Source organism: Rhamphochromis longiceps, linkage group LG12 (assembly GCF_057381845.1).
Source record: "Rhamphochromis longiceps isolate RC_006_pf linkage group LG12, R_longiceps_female_GT1.1, whole genome shotgun sequence".
Classification (NCBI taxonomy): Eukaryota; Metazoa; Chordata; class Actinopteri; order Cichliformes; family Cichlidae; genus Rhamphochromis; species Rhamphochromis longiceps.
In genome coordinates, this window is record NC_140568.1 from 25,571,930 (window position 1) to 25,590,233 (window position 18,304).

General features: G+C 41.5%; 2 protein-coding genes across 3 annotated transcripts in view; one reads left to right on the plus strand and one right to left on the minus strand.

The window, feature by feature from the left end:
• Nucleotides 1-674: 674 nt before the first annotated feature.
• Nucleotides 675-9,318, plus strand: LOC146657335 (ceramide transfer protein-like). The gene is made up of 8 exons (XM_085425345.1): nt 675-1,001; nt 3,879-3,971; nt 4,758-4,853; nt 5,088-5,220; nt 5,311-5,381; nt 5,490-5,618; nt 7,556-7,685; nt 8,263-9,318. The coding sequence occupies exons 1-8, from the start codon at nt 879-881 to the stop codon at nt 8,388-8,390; spliced, it is 903 nt and encodes a 300-aa protein (XP_085281471.1). The 5' UTR covers nt 675-878; the 3' UTR covers nt 8,391-9,318.
• A 495-nt stretch (nt 9,319-9,813) lies between these two features.
• The window catches only part of pip5k1bb (phosphatidylinositol-4-phosphate 5-kinase, type I, beta b), a 32,389-nt gene continuing 23,898 nt past the window's right edge, over nt 9,814-18,304 (minus strand). For both annotated transcript variants that reach the window (XM_085425343.1, XM_085425342.1), the window contains exons 8-15: nt 17,184-17,380; nt 16,726-16,809; nt 16,237-16,285; nt 15,991-16,075; nt 15,131-15,289; nt 13,173-13,299; nt 11,202-11,325; nt 9,814-11,115 (exon numbers count right to left, since the gene is read on the minus strand). In XM_085425343.1, coding sequence (XP_085281469.1) covers nt 11,113-11,115; nt 11,202-11,325; nt 13,173-13,299; nt 15,131-15,289; nt 15,991-16,075; nt 16,237-16,285; nt 16,726-16,809; nt 17,184-17,380 — 828 coding nt within the window. In that variant the 3' untranslated portion in view covers nt 9,814-11,112. The remainder of the gene's footprint in view (nt 11,116-11,201; nt 11,326-13,172; nt 13,300-15,130; nt 15,290-15,990; nt 16,076-16,236; nt 16,286-16,725; nt 16,810-17,183; nt 17,381-18,304) is intronic.

Here is an 18,304-nt window from a genome sequence, read left to right on the forward strand (position 1 = left end):
CAGTGGCTTCAAATGTGGGTAAAAAGCTTGAATTAAGTTCAGTTAATGTAGTCATTTTTATTTTAATCAGGTTGTTTGATTGTTTTTTGACAGATTTCGAAAATATTCTTTTTTTCTTCTTTTTATAAAAGGTAGTTATTTTTTTTTTTAACTTTCAGCTGTAGTCTGTATTTTACTTATTCATCAGTCCTTAAACACAATCATGGCAACATTAGAAAGAATAACTACTGACATCTAGCGGTGAATACTTTACACTACATACACTTTAATGCAAGTTAGCTCCGGTGTTGGTCCGCCTGCTGAAAATGCAAATCAGATCGCATCCAAAGGAAAAAGAGACTGTAGCCTGTGTCCAGGCAGCAAGAAAAACAGGAAAAGTCAGTTCCCCGGTCCTTTCCATGATCCAACTATCCGGATAAAAGCGGCTACTGTAAACATGTTATGAAATTCAACTCCTACAGTCACTGCTCAGTAAACATGAAACAAGTGGACAGTTTGAGGTCCTGTAACACTCTCTGTTCATGTTGACACTGATTGGCCTGTGCCTTTAAAAGAGCTCCTCATGTATGTCCTGATCTCAGCTGATCTCGACAAACCAGTTCTTTCCCTCCTCCCTCTCTCTCTCTCTCTCTGTGTGTGTGTGTGTGTGTGTGTGTGTGTGTGTGTGTGTGTGTGTGTGTGTGCGTAAAGGTAAGCCGGGAAGTATTTCCTGTGAGTTAGACTACCTGAGTCAATCAACCACAAACTTATCAGTGTTTGGTTATGTATGTGAAGTTTAACTGCGGGTGTGTGGGGTAGAGACATAGAAACAGTCACAGAGCAAACACACGAGGAGCGGGACACACCTACCCACACTTGTTCAGAGAGTAAGTTAGAAAATGAGTACCGGGACTTCGTTGCACAGTTCACCGAAGCAGTCACGGAAAAGTAAGAAGAAACAGCTGCTGAAGCAGGAGACTCAAAGATGGATCCCTGTGCAGACCTGCAGCCATCCAGTTACAGTAGGTCTCTGTGTCCTGGTTATACGACACATTCTATTTATTTTGTGGGCAGTGTTGTCTGGAATGCCGACACCTCCCTTTATACCTGTTTGTTTGTGTTTGGTTCCTCTGACTTTAATAGTATTACTCTGTTGTTAGCATTACAGTTCACCGGTAGCCACACTTGATTTGTTAGTTTATCCACACAGCAATTAAAAAAAACAAAGTCCAGATACTTTAGCTAGTTTGCTATAATTCCTTTCTTCTAAGTCATAGATCTGAATAATACTAATTGGACTGGGATAAACTATTGAATATAATCTAACCATTTTACTTCTTCGCTGATTAGCTGTTATGTGGAATGGCAGCATTTCTTCGTGTAGACAAGGAGAGATAAGATCCAAACGGATTAATGGACAAAGATACAAAGTAGAACAGAAACAGTCACGGTCACGTGGAAAGGAAAGTCAAGTCCTGTGGAAAACTGAGTGCATCCCCCAATCAATAGCTTCTAGAAGTACCTTTAGCAGTAATAACCTGAAGTCCCAAAATGATTTCTGTATGACTTTATCAGCCTTTCATATCATTATAGAGGAACCTTGGTCCACGCTTCCTTACAGCGTTGCTTCAGTTCAGTGAGGTTTGCGGGCATTTGTTTATGCGCAGCTCATTCTGGACTTTGACTGAGCCATTGCAACACCTTGATTTTTCTTCTCTTTTTTCCAGTCATTCTGCTGTAGATTTGATGCTTTGCATCAGATAATTGTCAAATTGCATGCGGGTAAAGCTTTACAGTAGCTGTGGGACAAATACTTTTATATTTGACTGAAGAAGACTTTGTTATAGAGAGGAGTTCTTGGCTGGCTGTAACGTGGCCAGATCCTGTGGCTGTAAAACAAACCCCAAATCATCACACCACCACCACCACTATGTAGGGCTGCCACAAACGATTATTTTGATAGTCGACTAGTCACCGATTATTTATGCGATTAGTCGACTAATCAGATCATCATCCACTGGACATAAAACTACAGCTTATTGCACCAGCAGCATCTGCTCTTATATAACTATCATTAGCTTACAGCTTTAAGCTTTTAAGGTGCTAACTAAAAATAAAGACAAGATGATAGTTTATTCAATTTTAATGAAATTTGCAGATTGTTTCGGTGAAGTTTAATAAACTCCTTGCTATCTAAAATATAACAGGACAACGGAGTTTAATCTCCAGCATCTCACACTTCTGATAATCAGCTGTCTGCTTGACGTTTATTCAGCTGTGTAAAAACTATAACTTTAATCTCAGACAAACCGATTTACTCAGGAACAAATAAAATACTAAAAAAAAAAAAAAAAGCCAAACAACATTTTTAATTTATCTAAGTGACTCATATATATTTAACCTGAGTAGCGAAAGACGGCGGTGGGTTTGAAAACAATTTGCCGGGAGTCCGGTGTTCTCACCGCGCTAGTGACCTAGCCCCCGGCTAGCTATCGAGCTAGTGGGTAACAGACGTCTCCGAAAACGTCGGAGCGCTTTTGAAAATATGTGGTGTCCTGATAAACTGAGCCGATATTTGAGGTTTACACAGCTACATTCTCGGCTGAAAATATGTTAAACGTTTATTTTGTGACCCAGAAAGAATAATAAGAGTAATATTAAAACTAACTAGCTGCCGCCATTGTTGGAAACTGAGCTGGGCCGCGCTATGAATTCTGGGACACAGCTGCTTCTTCTTCTTCTTCTTCGGGGTTTAACGGCAGCTGGCATCCTTGTACATGCAGTGCTGCCATCTTCTGTTTCAGTCCGTTATTACACTCTTAAATCCTGCTACTTATTCCTGCGTCTTTTGGGATCTTACAAAGCTTCAAACGACGCGTCGACTATTAAATCAGTCGTCGACGATTTTGATAGTCGACGTAATCGTGACTAGTCGACAAATCGTGGCAGCCCTACCACTATGTTGATGTTTTTTATTGATATGCTGTGTTTGGCTTTCAACACACATAGTGCAGTTCTTCATGGACAAACATTCCCACTTTGGTCTTGCCTGTCCAAAGGTCTTATTAGTGATTTGTTCAGATAAGCTGTGCAGCCATGTTCTTCCTTTTTTGTTTAGAGAGAGACAAGAAGCTTTCTTGTGGCAACCCTTCCAAACAAGCCACACTCTTTCAGTGTTTTTGCACTGTCGTGAACTTTAACATTTAACATGCTAACTGAGGCCTTTAGACTGAAATGTAGCTCTTGGGGGACTGCATAGAGGCCTGTGCAAAACTTTCTTATGATTAAACACTCAAGCTATAATAATATATTAATTACTGTTCATTTTAGGTCAAAATTAGGCTGCCTCCTCCTTGCATCTTCACTGTTACACCTGTCTCCCTCTCATTCACACACACATATTAGGTCTTTCTTCTACTGTCTTTCATGTCTCTTCACTCCAGAGGATACCTCCACCTCCCCAGGCTCTCTTCCACCTGCTCCCTACTCTCATTATAGAACACATTGTTGTATGTGAACATCATAGTCAGAGCAAAATATTTACTTTATTTTATAAATATTTTTCTCTTTTACAATGTTTTTCTTTTTTTTACTGTACTATACTGCTGAGTGACTGTCTTCTGCTCGTCACATACATTTCATTGCAATGTTGACCCTGTGCTAACTTGCATATGACAAATAAAACTGAACTTAAATGAACTCATAGTCTGCAGAGACTCTTCTCTAAACTCATATATCAGTCTGTCCATCACGAGAAGGGTCTCAGAGCCCAGCAACACCACCTTGAACCCATCTGTCACCCTCCTCACTGCTGTCTCAATGTTCTCATTCATGGCCTCCATAAACCCATTTCTGTCTCCTTGATCTTCTCATCTTAACTCATCTGCTCGTTCCCTCAGAGCCAGTCAAGGACGGTCTGGAAAGTTCAACTACCTTCAGCTTCCTCCGGTCATGAATATTCCAGCATCGGCACACACAGATTTGCCAACAAGGTGCGAACCATATTTATGTTTGTTTGCTCTGTGCTATTCACCCTCCTCCTGTCCACCTTTGTTAAAATTTAAGGTAACAAGTTGCTGCTCTTATCTTTGTCTTATCATCCCTGTACAAATCAAGGTCTTCTTGGTGCTGATGACGCTGACATACCTGACCTTAATCTTAATCACATCATTTTGTGCTCACTGCAATATTAAAGTACAGATTCATATGAAATGCTACTTTTTTGGGGTTGTTATGTGTCTTCTGCTCTCCTGCTGTGGAGTCTTTTTCAGTTTTTGTAGTTTATTCCTTCTTCTTTTTAAAATCTTTCTCCGATGTACAGCTCTATATCCACTCTCCTTCCTCGTCCTCGATCGAGCTAATCAGTCATCTGCTTCAGATAACATTCACTGATTCAGCCCTCAAGTGCTGTGTTTGGGAACGTCACGTAAACGCCTGCTAAACCACTCCCTGCAGGATTTCACAAACGTTTCCTGTGCTCCGAGGATCAGAGTCAGGTTGCGCTCAGTATATAGCACCACCTGACTATACAGGAAGTCAAAATTCTGGGAGAAATCAGGGACCGTGACGCGTTGTTGAGGTTTTGAACACACCCAAGCAATATCAAGTGTGTAATATTTATTTAGTTGGATAGTAAATTTGCTTAAGACATTTCTGGGATTCATGGCTTCTCTTATTTTTATCAACACCTCTGTTTAAAAAAACTAAATACACAGGTAGAAGGTGTGACGATCGCTCAGGCATATAAATACTGTAATGCTATAATATCTGACTCTTAGGTGGAGGAAACTGTGCAGAATCACATGGCTTACTCCATCCAGGAGGAGGGTGGAGGTGCCAACTGGCAACTGGTAGCAGAAGAAGGGGCGATGAAGGTGAGGACAGAAAACATGAATTATTTCTGTTGTTTGCTGTGAATATTTAAATCTCATTCACATTTTAAAATGTACTGCAGTAGTAACTTATTTGTGCTACAGTGAAAAAATACGCCGCTGAAATACACGGTGATTTAAAACTTTTAAAAGCCTGAGAAAAATCATCTTAGTTTTTAGTAACGGGTGAAGTTGTTAGTGTGTTTATAATATTCTGTCTGTGGTGCTGTGTAACAGGTATACAGGAGGGAAGTGGAGGAGAACGGCATCGTCCTGGATCCCCTCAAAGCGACACATGCTGTGAAGGGGGTAACTGGACATGAGGTCTGCCACTACTTCTGGGACACTGCAGTCCGATTGGACTGGGAGAGTAAGATCTGTGTTTTAGTCCAACATATTATTACTATTTGACTTTCCTTGTGTTATTGCCATGACCTGATGTGAACTCTCCCTCCCACAGCCACCGTTGAAAATTTCCACGTTGTGGAAAAGCTCTCTGATAATGCCGTCATTGTCTACCAGACGCACAAGGTATACTGAGTGCACACTGCACAGTGAAACACAATGCACATTTCATCAGTTATATTGCACAGCCTGTTTTTGATTGATTGAATTGATCACGTGTCTCCTTTGTTTTAGACAGTGTGGCCTGTCGCTCAGAGAGATGTGCTCTTCCTGTCAGTCATCAGGATGATTCCACCGAGAAATGAAAGTGAACCCGACACATGGATCGTCTGCAACATCTCTGTGGAGCATGATGATGTACCTGTAAGATTAACCCTCAGAGGCTTCCCTTGTGTTTTTAGCGCTAGACTGTTGTGCTGTGTTCATTTAATTAATAGATGATGTTCAGGACATTTTGTGCCATTCAGTTTTTTATTTTCTGTTATTTCTTTTATTTCTTTTATTTTCTATTTTCTGCTGTGCTGAATGAATATAGCTGATATTTGCCAAAAGATATATTTTTTAAATTTTAGAATAGTTGTCTCAACTCCTGTGTGTGTGTGTGTGTGTGTGTGTGTGTGTGTGTGTGTGTGTGTGTGTGTGTGTGTGTGTGTGTCCAACTTAAAGTCTTCTCTTTCTTTTTTTTCCCAATTAGTAATTGTTTTGGTGAAAAAATCTGACACTGTACAAAAAATGCATGAAAATCAACAGTACGGCTAATCATTAACCCATCTCACAGCCTAACAAAAATAGTAATAATAGTCGTATAATCATAATAATAAGTTTTTTTACATGTATATTTCAGGCTGAAGTAGTTTTAAAACTACAGCATATCAGCATTAGCACATCAAACCAACTGTCAGACACAGTGGTGGAGGAATGATGTTTCGGAGTCACAGGAACCTGAGCACCTTTCATGAACTCATGAAGTATTATAGAGTCAAATCTGACACTGGCAGCTAAAGCTTGGGTCACGCGACAGGACAATGATCCCGAGCACAATCATGTGAGAGGCTCATAAAGTCATACACAAGACAATTACTTCGGGTTACAGCAGAGTCCCAGTGCTAAGCACTTGAGTTAAAGGCAGCTTTACTTCTTTTTAGGTTTGTGAAGGTGAAACATCTTTCCTTTTGACATGATGACAGGGTGAGTCAAAAACTCTCAGGACCACCCCCAAGGTGACAATCAGAACAGAATCAGAACACTTTATTGATCCTTAGGAGAAATTATTTTGGTTACAGTGCTCCAGTACAAACAGTAACAAAGACAGACATTACAAAAAGTAAGAAATACCACAATATATACATACATATAAGTTACTTATTGATAAATATCTGAATAAGAAAGAAGGGAATGTGCAAAAGGGGTGTAGCTATTGCAGTATACAGTGTGCTAAGTGGATGAGTTGTACAGGGAGATGGCCACAGGCAGGAATGATTTCCTGTGTCGTTCAGTGGTGCTTTTTGGTAATCTTAGTCTCTTGCTGAACTTCTTCTGTGACTGACCAGCATGTCATGGAGTGGGTGGGAGGAATTATCCAACATTGCCTTTATCTTGGACAACATTCACCTCTCCAACACCACCTCAAGAGAGTCCAGCTCCATCCCCACAACATTACTGGCCTTGCGGATCAGTTTATTGAGTCTCTTACCATCAGCAACCCTCAATTTACTCCCCAAGCATACAACAGCATAGAGGATCGCACTGGCCACAACAGACTTGTAGAAAATCCCAAGCATTGTCCGGCAGATGTTGAAGGACCTCAGTCGCCTCAAAAAATAGAGGCGACTCTGGCCAATCCCAGTAGAGGTTAAATATTTGGGCCTTTATGACTGAAGAAGACTCTCTGATGAGATGTGAAAAATCTTAATGAAAGTAAAAACACGTCCAGTTGCCTTCAGCTCGAGTGCTTAAGCGTGCCATGACCTGGATGACTGAAAACAGACATAAGCACTGCTCCTGGTATAAGAACAACTCTTACATTTGAGGTTTAATACATTATGCCTGACAAAGAAAGCTGGGTAAACATACTGCTTATGCATATTTTTCTCTTCACACCTCCAAGTGCTGTAACAGTGCATCTAGTTCATGTTAGTATCAAACATCATCTTGTCAAACAAGGCCTTATTGAGTAAATGGGAGAACAATGTTAACCAAAGTCTGTCAGTCATATCAGTTACAGTGAGATATGTGTCTGTTTTGGGGGATTTAATTTGTTTTTACTCCTATTTATTTATTCATGTATTTTTCACTTTCAGCTAACAAACCGGTGTGTTCGTGCCAAACTTAATGTTGCAATGATCTGCCAAACGCTGGTTAGTCCACCAGAGGGCGACAAAGAGATCAGCAGAGACAACATCTCGTGCAGGGTCAGCTATGTTGCCAATGGTAAGTGCCTCTTAAGAGCATCTGGATTTGATCTCAGCAGACAGCAGAACAAAGCCTCTATTTAGTCTTACAGTCCTCACATGTATCACTAGATTTTGTACACGACAGATGAGAAAAGCACACTTTGAATGTCTGAATGTTTGGTTATTCAGTCTAATGGAAGTGTTTGTTAGACCATCAAAGAAAATATAGAATTGGTTATTCATTCGTTTGAATGACTGACATGCCATTCTTTGTTTTGGCCCTTTTTTGTTTTTGTTAAATGAATTTTGGAGTTTTGACACGAGGATGACCCAGCCTGGGGTATTACTTTGAAATTGTAGTCCAGACTGCAACTTCTGCCCCTGCAGACAAGCAGGTTATTACATAAAGCAGCGCTGCAGGATGAATAAGCCAGTTTATTGTCAGAGATGCCGAGCGAGTCGAGGGAGTTCATTTAAAAACATAAATATTAAATCACCACGTCCCGCCAGAGGGCATCCCACACAGCTGCCTGTGCAGGTTTATTATTAATAGTTTTATCATAAGTCAGCGGGAACACACTGTTTCCTGATTATATTTCTCTGTGTGACTGCAGTGAACCCCGGAGGCTGGTTTCCAGCATCAATCCTCAGACCTGTGGCCAAGAGAGAGTATCCCAAGTTCCTCAAACGCTTCAGCTCCTACGTCCAGGAGAAAACCGCTGGGAAGCCCATCCTTTTCTGAATTCAACGAGGTAACCAGGACCCCAAGCACAACTTGACTGGCAGCTACATCTTCTATAATTATAATTAATTATATTTGTATATTTTTGTTTTATTGGGTTAATTTAATTACCATGCATACCATCTTTGACCTTTTAAGTTTAACTAAGTTCATGATTTTTTTTCTTTTTTGAGATTGGATTGATTTTATTGAAGTGAACGAGGTAAGATCTACAGAATCTGTAATTATTCAGATGCCCCTCGAGCTTTAAAACAAAAGTAGTTGTTTATGATCTTAGCTAGATCATGCTGGTCATGGGCGCTTTTGTATGTAACCACAAGAATTTCATGAGGTGATTTTTTTTTTTTTTGTGTAAATTATTTCGTGCATTTCTATTGATTATCCATTTCCTGACTTTTTTTTTGGGGGGGGGGGGGGTCTTGCTCTAATTGGTAATATTACAGCTGCTTTTTTCTCCTTTTTTGGTACTGCTAAACTTCACTAAAGGTCAATTAAACAAACAAAAAAACCTAAACTGATATTTACAGCAAAAGCACTGATGAGGTGGGAACACTTTCACTTCTTCTCTCCCTCTCGTGACGACTCTTTGCAGTTTGATGGCCTAAAGCTTTGAAATCTTTAATATTGTTATAAAGTAGCTTTCAGAGAGCACAGTGGACACGGTGTATTGTACAGAGAAAACTCTAGATGTCAAATAAATTATCACTTGTGACTCTTAAACACTTGAATTTATTGACAGAAACAGTCAGAAGAAATATAGCTTGGGCGATGAGGAGCATTTAACTTTGGTTTGGTGCCTTTTTCATATGAGTGTTAAAAGGCTTAAACTAAAACCATACCTCTGAAAATGGTCGGGTACAAGGAATGGACTGAAACTGTATTTAAAATAAATTAAAATTGTATTTTTTTTTATTTTTTTTTTATAAAAGCAGCCAATGTCTAAAGAAAATCTTTGGAAGAGCCCAGAGAGCCATTTCTGAAAACCACTTTAAAAAATTACAAGAAAATCTGGAGGCAAATGTCACGAAATGAGGCGTGGCTGCAGACGTTTTGCACAGTGTTGTAGCTACATGAGCAGAATGCATTTAGTGATTTCAGTTTTGTCTGTATTTTAAATAGTTTGTATATTTTTAAACTGTATATGAGAAATTTTATTTGACAGTAAATGTTTTGCAATGTTCTGTAAATTAAAGTTAATATACAGCAGAACCGATCGTATTCTTTTCCTCACACTGGCGTGACAATGAAACTGGTTTCTGTGGAAAGCCGCAATAATCAGCGTTGGAACAGAATCAGGTCACGGCCGTTTCTACATGGAGTTTACGTGTTACCACCGTGTTTGCATGCCTAGGGTTTCTACCCATACTCTCACTAAAGACCGCCACTTCCTAAACATCCACAGCTATGACCTGCAAACGCATGACATGAAATGTTTTGAGCATTCACAGGCAGACACAGAGTTTAAATTTTTTATTTATAGGAGTCTCTTCTTTATATAAATACGCATTGTCTATACATTCAGCGATGAAAGTATATTTTCAGCAAATGGTAAAATATTGGGATTTACATAATAAATTATGGTCTCAACTGACGTGATCGTGGAGTTCAAACACTTATAGCTGGATATGATTTTGATGGAGCGGTACTGGACCGCCACCGAGTGTCTCAGAACTTGAACTTAAAGAGGACACACTTATTCAGTATCAAAGGATATCCTGAGTAAAAGCATCTTCAGTCATGACGCAAACCTCATGAAACTAGTAGTTCCACATCAAACAGAAAAAAAAATATCTACAGTGTTGCTTCATTGTCTTTGTACATGTAGTGTCAACGACAAAACAAGTGTGCATTTGAATAATAAAGATTTTTTTAAAAAGTGCATGTTCACACATCTGTGCTTCTATCAGGTAGCCCACCCGCCTAAAGCAGTGTCCTTGGAGAAATCTGTCTTACAGAAATCATAACATGGCAAAAGTGCCTCCTGCTCCGGGCTTCAGACGAGGCCTGGCCGCAGTCTTTGCTCGCTTCACGCTCCTCTCCGGGCGGCACAGTTAGGAAAAAATGCAGGCCGCTTAAACCGGATCGCACCTCGGGTTTGGCCTCGGCAGCTTCAGTATCTAGTCTGTTCACAGGAGTCTTTCCTGGTAGGTGTTGGATGCGGCTACAAAACCAACTTGTGTCCTTCGTTTGACAACGCGGCGTCCCTCCTCATTGGGGACAAAGATGCCACCATAAATTCAGTGTAAACATTTCTCATTTTAACAGCAACTAAAGCAGTCGCGAATCGTAAAAGTGTCCTTCATGTCTTTCTGAACAGCAGGGAAAGAAAAAAAACCCAAACCAAACATCTAAACACATGAATGGTTTGCATCTACAGTCTCCTCAAATATGCTGAAGTTGTTTTGTAGGCCTTGAAAACAGTACACACATATAAAACCTAATGGTGCCGCGGCATTGACGCATGTTCCCAAAGCTCAGTCTGATGTACAGCACGTGACACGGTATGTTGCATGGTTCCTCGCAGATCTCCTTCACTTTGACTTTTCGTCCAACAACCAGTGGAAATCTCAGTACTTTTTTTGATGTGTTGGCAAAGACAAGTGGTAACATGGATCTAGCAGCACTGAAAGTGAGTCAAACGCCAGCATGGCCTGTCCAGTGGGGGTGTGGCGATTGTCTTATGCTTGGCAGGAGAAAATGAATGTTTGTAAAGCTGCTCCTTTCACTGTGAAACAAAGAGAATAAGTCAGTATATCCAGCTGAAGCCTAGTCAATATTTAAACAAGAATAACCTGAAATAAATGAACCCACCAGGTAGACGTCAAGAACCGATCCGTCATCTCGATCCATGTCCACGTCCATGGTGCTCTGCTCCGACGTAAGGCAGATGGCACTGTCCTCCAGGGTGAAGGTGGAGCTGGATGCGACGTCATCCCTGAAAAACACGGTCGCACGTTAACTTGTAGACGGACCTGAGAGCTTATCATCTGCGTCAAAGCCCCGGTTAGAGCAGGGCAGCTGTATAAACAGTGCTGGAAAAGGGATTGGAAAAAACCCCTTAACAAACGAACCGCAGATTTATTGTGGACTCTGACATAAAGAGACAAAGAAACCTGTCTGGTGTCGGGACGTAGAGGCTCATTGTCTCAGAAACGCCAAACGGGAGGTTGAAATTGAGAGGAATTGCTGGGAGAGAGAGTCCTACAGATTTCTCAATGTGGAGTAAGAGATACAAGTGAGCTTTAAAAGAGATTTCTTCCAGGAAATTACAGACCTAAAAAGTTAACTCCTTCATTTTGGTTTCTACTGGAGGGAACTTACATCCACAGAAATTCCAATTTTCTATCCTTTCTAATAAAAACTGTAGCATATTGCACTCTGACAGAAAATATGTTCTTTTTCATGCATGTACGCATTCAACGAATGAGATCCAGCTAACGCGCAGCCCACAGATCTTGGAAATTCCTTGCAGTAGTTGAATTGGACGAGGAGGAATGGGGGGAGGGACTTATTAAAAATGGATCAAAAGCGTAATGCTGAAATAGGGTGCTATTAGACTGAATCCATACAGGAGTCAGATAAATGGATTTGAACGTAGCTCGCACATTCGTACTGCAAAATTCATCCTGCCTTTAGTTGCAGTCTCTGGTTCACCACTAGGGGGCAACAAAAGATCGTTTTCCCTTATATGCACATCAGCAGACTTCCTGATAAATTCAGGAATGTGTTTTTGCCCTTTTCTAACATATGACACACTATGTTAGGGGTTCAAAGAGATGTAATCCAATTAGAACAAGAGCAGCATGTTGCTATAGTTGTAGAGATAACAGATGGATGTGAGACATACGGATAAGCTACAGACAGATAGATAGATAGATAGATAAGATAGATAGATAGATAGATCACTTCAAAAGTGTGTTACTAAAATAAAAGGCAGAGCGGCTGTCAGACAGGGATTATTGTTGGCTGATATACAGTCTCCACAGCGCCGCTTGTCCTCTTTTGTCACCGTATTTGTGCAGCGTAATGGCACAGAGTAAGAGTGTGTCAAAGCTGCTGTTTAAATATTTATAAAAACAGTTGACAGAACAATGTCAGGGCAGCAGCAGGTGACTGATGAAGGGACAAGACCGGGCAAGTCACACAATGCAGCCTCAGAAAGCAAGCTGAACTCGACACTGTTGGACAGGAGGAGCACTGAAAGGTGGAAGGGAAGAAAAAAATGCAAAGGGCAGGGGATGCAGGGCTTAGAGGCTTTTAGCAGGACAGGAAATAAAGCTTTAACACACTTTCTCTCTCCACACTGGTAAAAGTCACAATGAAACCTGTTAATGTAACACTCTGATTGTGTTAAAAATCAGGGTTTCAACTATTAGTCAATGCTGTGCCATTAAAGCATTTCATTAAGGGACGCTTGAGCCATCCAAAGTCATTCCTGCCACAAGAGTCCAATCAAATAAAAGTTTTCCTGGCATCCACTACAACACCACGCATCCTGATTCATATGTTGTCTATGAAGCGTGCACGTGTACTTGGATGCATGCAGGCAAACTAAGTGAGTAACATGCTCCATGACGCACGTCACCAATAAGACCGTGTGACGTAGACGCACAGGTAACAATAAGGCGGGAGTGCCCGAGCATGTGCGTGAGTGTACATGTCAGGCGTGACTTCCTTCTTTTCTTCGTGGCCTTGCGTCATGGTTTAAGGTGATCAGCTTAACATTTCAGGATCATGTGAGTGTAGGAAAACAAGGAAACGTCAACACAGGAGACACTGTACCTGTCCTCTGTTTGGTTTTCCACGTTTACAAAGATGGAGGAGGTGGAGATAGTTCCCATGGAGGAGCCCTCGTAGAAGGATGGGTTGGCTGGGACAATGTCGGGGCGCAGATATGAACCGAACACGGCTGAGGAGGAAAAAAGAAAACTAAATTTTAAACATGTGACGGTTTCCTATCTCAGTTTTAACTTACATGGTGCCAATAAATACAAACAGTCATCTAAAGATGCTTCCTAGTGACGGGAAAGGCCCCACAAAATCACAGAGAAAAACCTAACGATTCAGCAATCTAACTATGAGCAAACACTTGGCGACAGGAAGAGCGAGGGCGAGGGCGGCCATCTGCCACAACAGCCTGATGTTAGAGCGCACCATAAAACAGTAAAACAATAAACACTCCTGTGCCTTCAGACTTTCAAACTCCACAATCCAGGTAAGCGCATTTTGACCTCTACGGTTGGGCGATCCCACACATTTTACAACTTTAGGCTGAGTACTTCGGCTCCAGATAAGTGTGGGAACACCAAACGCTGTAAAATCAGAGTTCCCCCTTAAAAGGAAGCATTTCCTGGAAGCTGAGCTGAATAAAATCTAAAGCTGACACTGGATGTATCCTAGGAAAAGTGAGTATGTTTTTCCTGTAATTCTGCCGTGTCTTTGCAGACTTCAAAACCTAATCATCGACACAAGGCAGCGAATGAGAGTTTAATGCAACTGATTAGATTAGGGTGTCAAACATAAGGCCTAGGGGCCAGAATCAAAAAGGCGAAGACTCTGATCCAGCCCACGAGACATCTTTGGAGATTGTGAAGCAGAGCATAAATTTTGGACTTTTACCTGTATTTTCATACATTTTACAGATGTCCTACTGATAAAGATCCCCTCCCACAGCCATTCATATGACACCAAAGTAATGAAGTAATAGATAAATGACTGAATGACATTCAAGTTCCTATAGACATTTCTGTGAATTAAACATTACAGGGCAGTCTGGGGAAATGAGCTACTACAATTCTGTACTTTTACACATTTTGTTTTTACCATTAAAGGCCAAAGAGTCGTAGTGACAGATTTCTTTCATTAACTACAGCCGAATTTCTTTATCATGAAAAAAAAAAAACCAAAAACGGAGACATACTGTTAAACACACACTTTTTTTTCTCATATTGAGATGGAAATGGATTAAATATGTAGATAAAATTCTTTACACTGACAGAAATGGGATTTTCGCTGGTCCAGCCCACTTCAGATCAAAGCAGCAGCATGTGCGACACACTTTGTTTAGATGCTTCTGGTTAAACTGACATACGAGCCACTCCCTTTAGAGTGAAAACCGATTTCCTGCCCTTCCCGAGACCCCTTCAGTGACCATAAGAGCGAAGGGAAGTTTAACAACCCAAACGGATTTATAGTTTGTTGCATCACAGCTGGAGATACAGCTGGGGCAGGGCTCGATTAGAGGAGAGGACAAATGACCCCCGTGACTTATCTTTCTGCTCCACACCCACATTTCTTCCGGTGTGCTGTTGGCTAAATAACTCGCCTTATCAAACACAAAGATCACACAGATGTAGCTGCTTTATCACGTAAGAATGTAGGGGGAGCTCAATCTAAGGATGGTTTATACACAGTTTGTACACACAAATACTGTAATTGATGTAATGTTAATAGGAAGGTAACCTCTGTTTATTTCCATCAAAGCCAAACAATACATCAACCACTGACTGCTTCCTCCTCTTGGGAAGTGCTGAGAGGACAACATTTTTATGGCTGAGTGGAAGCAGCTCTTTAGTGGCCTCGAGTGTTTCTAAAAAGCTCTAATAAGCCGCAAAACGAAGCTTGAAGAGGCAGACGTGGCGAGGATTAAGGTAAAATGTCAAGTGCTTTTTATGATCTACCAATCCCACCCCCACTTCCTTGGCACAGATGCTGATCTGTCAAACTCTTGTTTTGTGTACCTTGTCCATCCAGGCTGGCGAGGCTGCGCGCTCCTACCAGCCGGTCCCTCCTGTCCTCCTCGTTCCTCTCATCCGCTTGCGATGAAAGGATCTCCTGTGAGCACGACTTCAGAGCAGGGATGGAAGTGCGGGTCCTCTTTGAAGGGGAGAATCGAATTGCTGTGGAGCCAAAATTTAAAAAAAAGGAGCACATGAGTCAGGTAAAGGACCACAATCTGATATTCAGGGACTTGGAGGCGAGGGAGACAAAAACTGCAATAATTAGGGGGAGATAAATCAAATCAGTGTTCACACAGAGGAAAACTTCAATGCCCTGCTTCCAAAATTAGAAGCTATTAAACTGTTAAAATGCACAATGACGCTGACACAAATGTCCCCTAAGCCACTTCTTATTCTGCCTCCTGAGCAGGGCGTGAAATAAAATCCTTTCCTGTCATCTCCCTCTGTCGGGACTTGGCAATGGTTAACAGCGCAGCTAAATCCTCAAATCAGTGCCTCAGCCATATGTATTTCCACAGAGGGGGTCCGACATGGTAACATTTGTTTCTATATTTGATGTTCCAAAACAGCTTCCTGGTTTCACCTACAGCCACACCCAGGACACTGAGAATAGATGCTACGGATAAAACTATTAAAAAACTATTTTCCTATCTCGGAGTTTACGGATCATGTGCTTCAAAAGCTTATCCAATAGCCAACTCTAAAAGACCCAGTGCCATTTCAGTGACATCAAAATACCCAGTAATTCATAAGATAAACTGCCTACAGTTTCATTCCTGTTACCAGAGCAGGATTTCCAGCTTTCCACATTTTGTTTCCTCCTTTAGTTTCACATGACCATGATCAGTCAGCTGACTTACGCTGAGTCTTCCTGAAGACCCGTGTGCTCATGAACTTCAGGAAGCGGCTGGCGTAAAACCCGGGCCGGTGGACTGAGACGGAGTCCTGAGGACAAATCAGAAAGGGAGGAAAGAAAAAAAAAAAAAAAAAAAAAAGAAGTCAGGTTTTTATCAGACAGCCACGGGTAATTTTAAAGAGGACGTAACAAAATAAAAGGCTCATTCATAAAAGCTGCTCCATCAGATTTGAGCAGGCTATCAACTTACACCATCGTACACCAGGGCTTTCCATGAGTGCTCCAACTTTTTAATGAACCTGCAGGAGAAACACAACAAAAAGAGGCCTTGTTACGAAGGTTATACAACAAATTCCCCTTTATGCCCGATCAAACCTAAAAGGTTTCACTTTTCCCTCTGGGTGCAGCGCAAAGCTTTGCTCAACTTAAAGTTCTGCCTTTAAGTTAAGCAACATTTAGCTTTTAAGAGAGCAAAAGTACACAAACTCTGCCTTTTCATCATATCTGACCTGATCTGACTTCGCCTTCGCTGTCAAGAGTCTGATGCCGACAAGGCTCACAAAGGTTTATGCGATGCTTTTAAAGCACCACGAGTAGGAAAAGCTGATGACCCAAAAGGCTGTTGGATCTCATAAGACTTCGTGGCACAAGAAGTCAACATATTAATCTATTTTCTAGACAAAGTAAGAAGGAAAGGCAGTAAAAATCCAGTGTTTTTCAGTTTCATTAGCATCAGTACCTGTATGACTGTAGAATATCTATGATGCCCAGGTAGATGAGCAGCTTTTCATCTTTGTGTGTCCGGGCTGGGATGCCGCCCATCCTGAAAAAGAAGACAGAAACCAAAACATGGCAGCATTTAGAAAGCAGCTGTAGTTCAAATGAACGTTCAAACGTGCCTCTGCACTTTTTACGAGTGTTTGTAAAAGAGGCTCCTGCAGTATTTACATTTGTGTGTGTGTGTTGCTGTAAATATGCAGACCAGTGTTTGTATTTTTGTAGCTATGGTTATGCGAGAGCCCGACTGTGTGTTCGAGCGTTCTGTGGAAGGTTGTGTAACGTCTGCGAGGGAAAAAGTGGACATCAGGAGACAAACAGAGGAGGTGTGCATGTGCGTGTGCATGTGTGTGTGCATGTGCGTGTGCATGTGCGTGTGCATGTGTGTGTGCTTCGCCCCCCCAGGCTGAATAAACTCACGTGTCATCAGTGGTGAGGGCTTCAGCAGCCTTGCCGTCTCCTTGAATGGACTCCATGGCGGTGGAGTAAAGCACCCTCTGAGCCACGGGTCTCCTCCCATCACCCCCTGCCTGACCCTGCTCGCCCCCCTCTCTGTGGTCCAGGACGTGCACGCCCAGCAGAAGACTGTAGTCCATGATCTTGAAACTCTCAAGCACCTATTGCAAATTACAAATAAAAAGAGTTCACTCAATATCACAATCTGGATACAGTTACATGATTCAATCTCCCACCTCTCAAAACTTTGAAAAGTTTTCTACTAGACTCTCATGAGGAGGGAGTTGTTTCCTTCCTAAAACACTTTCATCACCCAGCTCAGTCAAAAGTGTGTCGGGTGATGAAAGACCAGAAAGCCAGCAACAGGAAATCTCTGCTGAAACCTGTTCAGAGCCAAATACACAAGGTGTTTCACCACAGAGAGCCAAGTGTTACACACCGACCCGTCTGAGGAGCCTTTTACCAAGCTTCCCATAAACCCTCTGACTTTATGGGAACCCAGCGCTCAAGAAAAGCCACCCTGTGGCAGGAAAAGGGCAGAAAGTGAGGTGGGAGCTTGTTCTGGGAATGGGATTGAGGTCACTGCCATGTACTGAGGCTTACTTTATGACCCAGACTGAAACAAACAACCAAGAAAAATAAGACAAGCTATGGTAACGGTTTAATATTCTTAGCTTGAAGCCATTTGCTTTTGCAAATACAGTCGGCAGAATAAAAATGACACACATCTTCTGATGTTCAGCGGTACGCCATGCCTACCGCTGAACTCTGCCTTCGTTTAAGGTCAAAACAATGCCAGTTGAGCTTTCGAGTCATAAATCGCGCTTCCCTCGACAGCTTTAATGTGTTTATATGGGATGAAAAATCAGATGAAACAGGCTGTCTAAACATGAATGAATAAACCAGATAAATGCTTTAACACTATGCATTCCCACAAAGATTTCTATATTTACTGCAGAAAAAACCTGACATAATCAAAGACAGTCATGGCCCAGAATCCAGAGCAAAATGAAGTTATCTATAGTCAGAAGATTTTATTAGTGTTCATTGTAAATCAAGTTAGCATTTGCTGATATTTAAAGCCA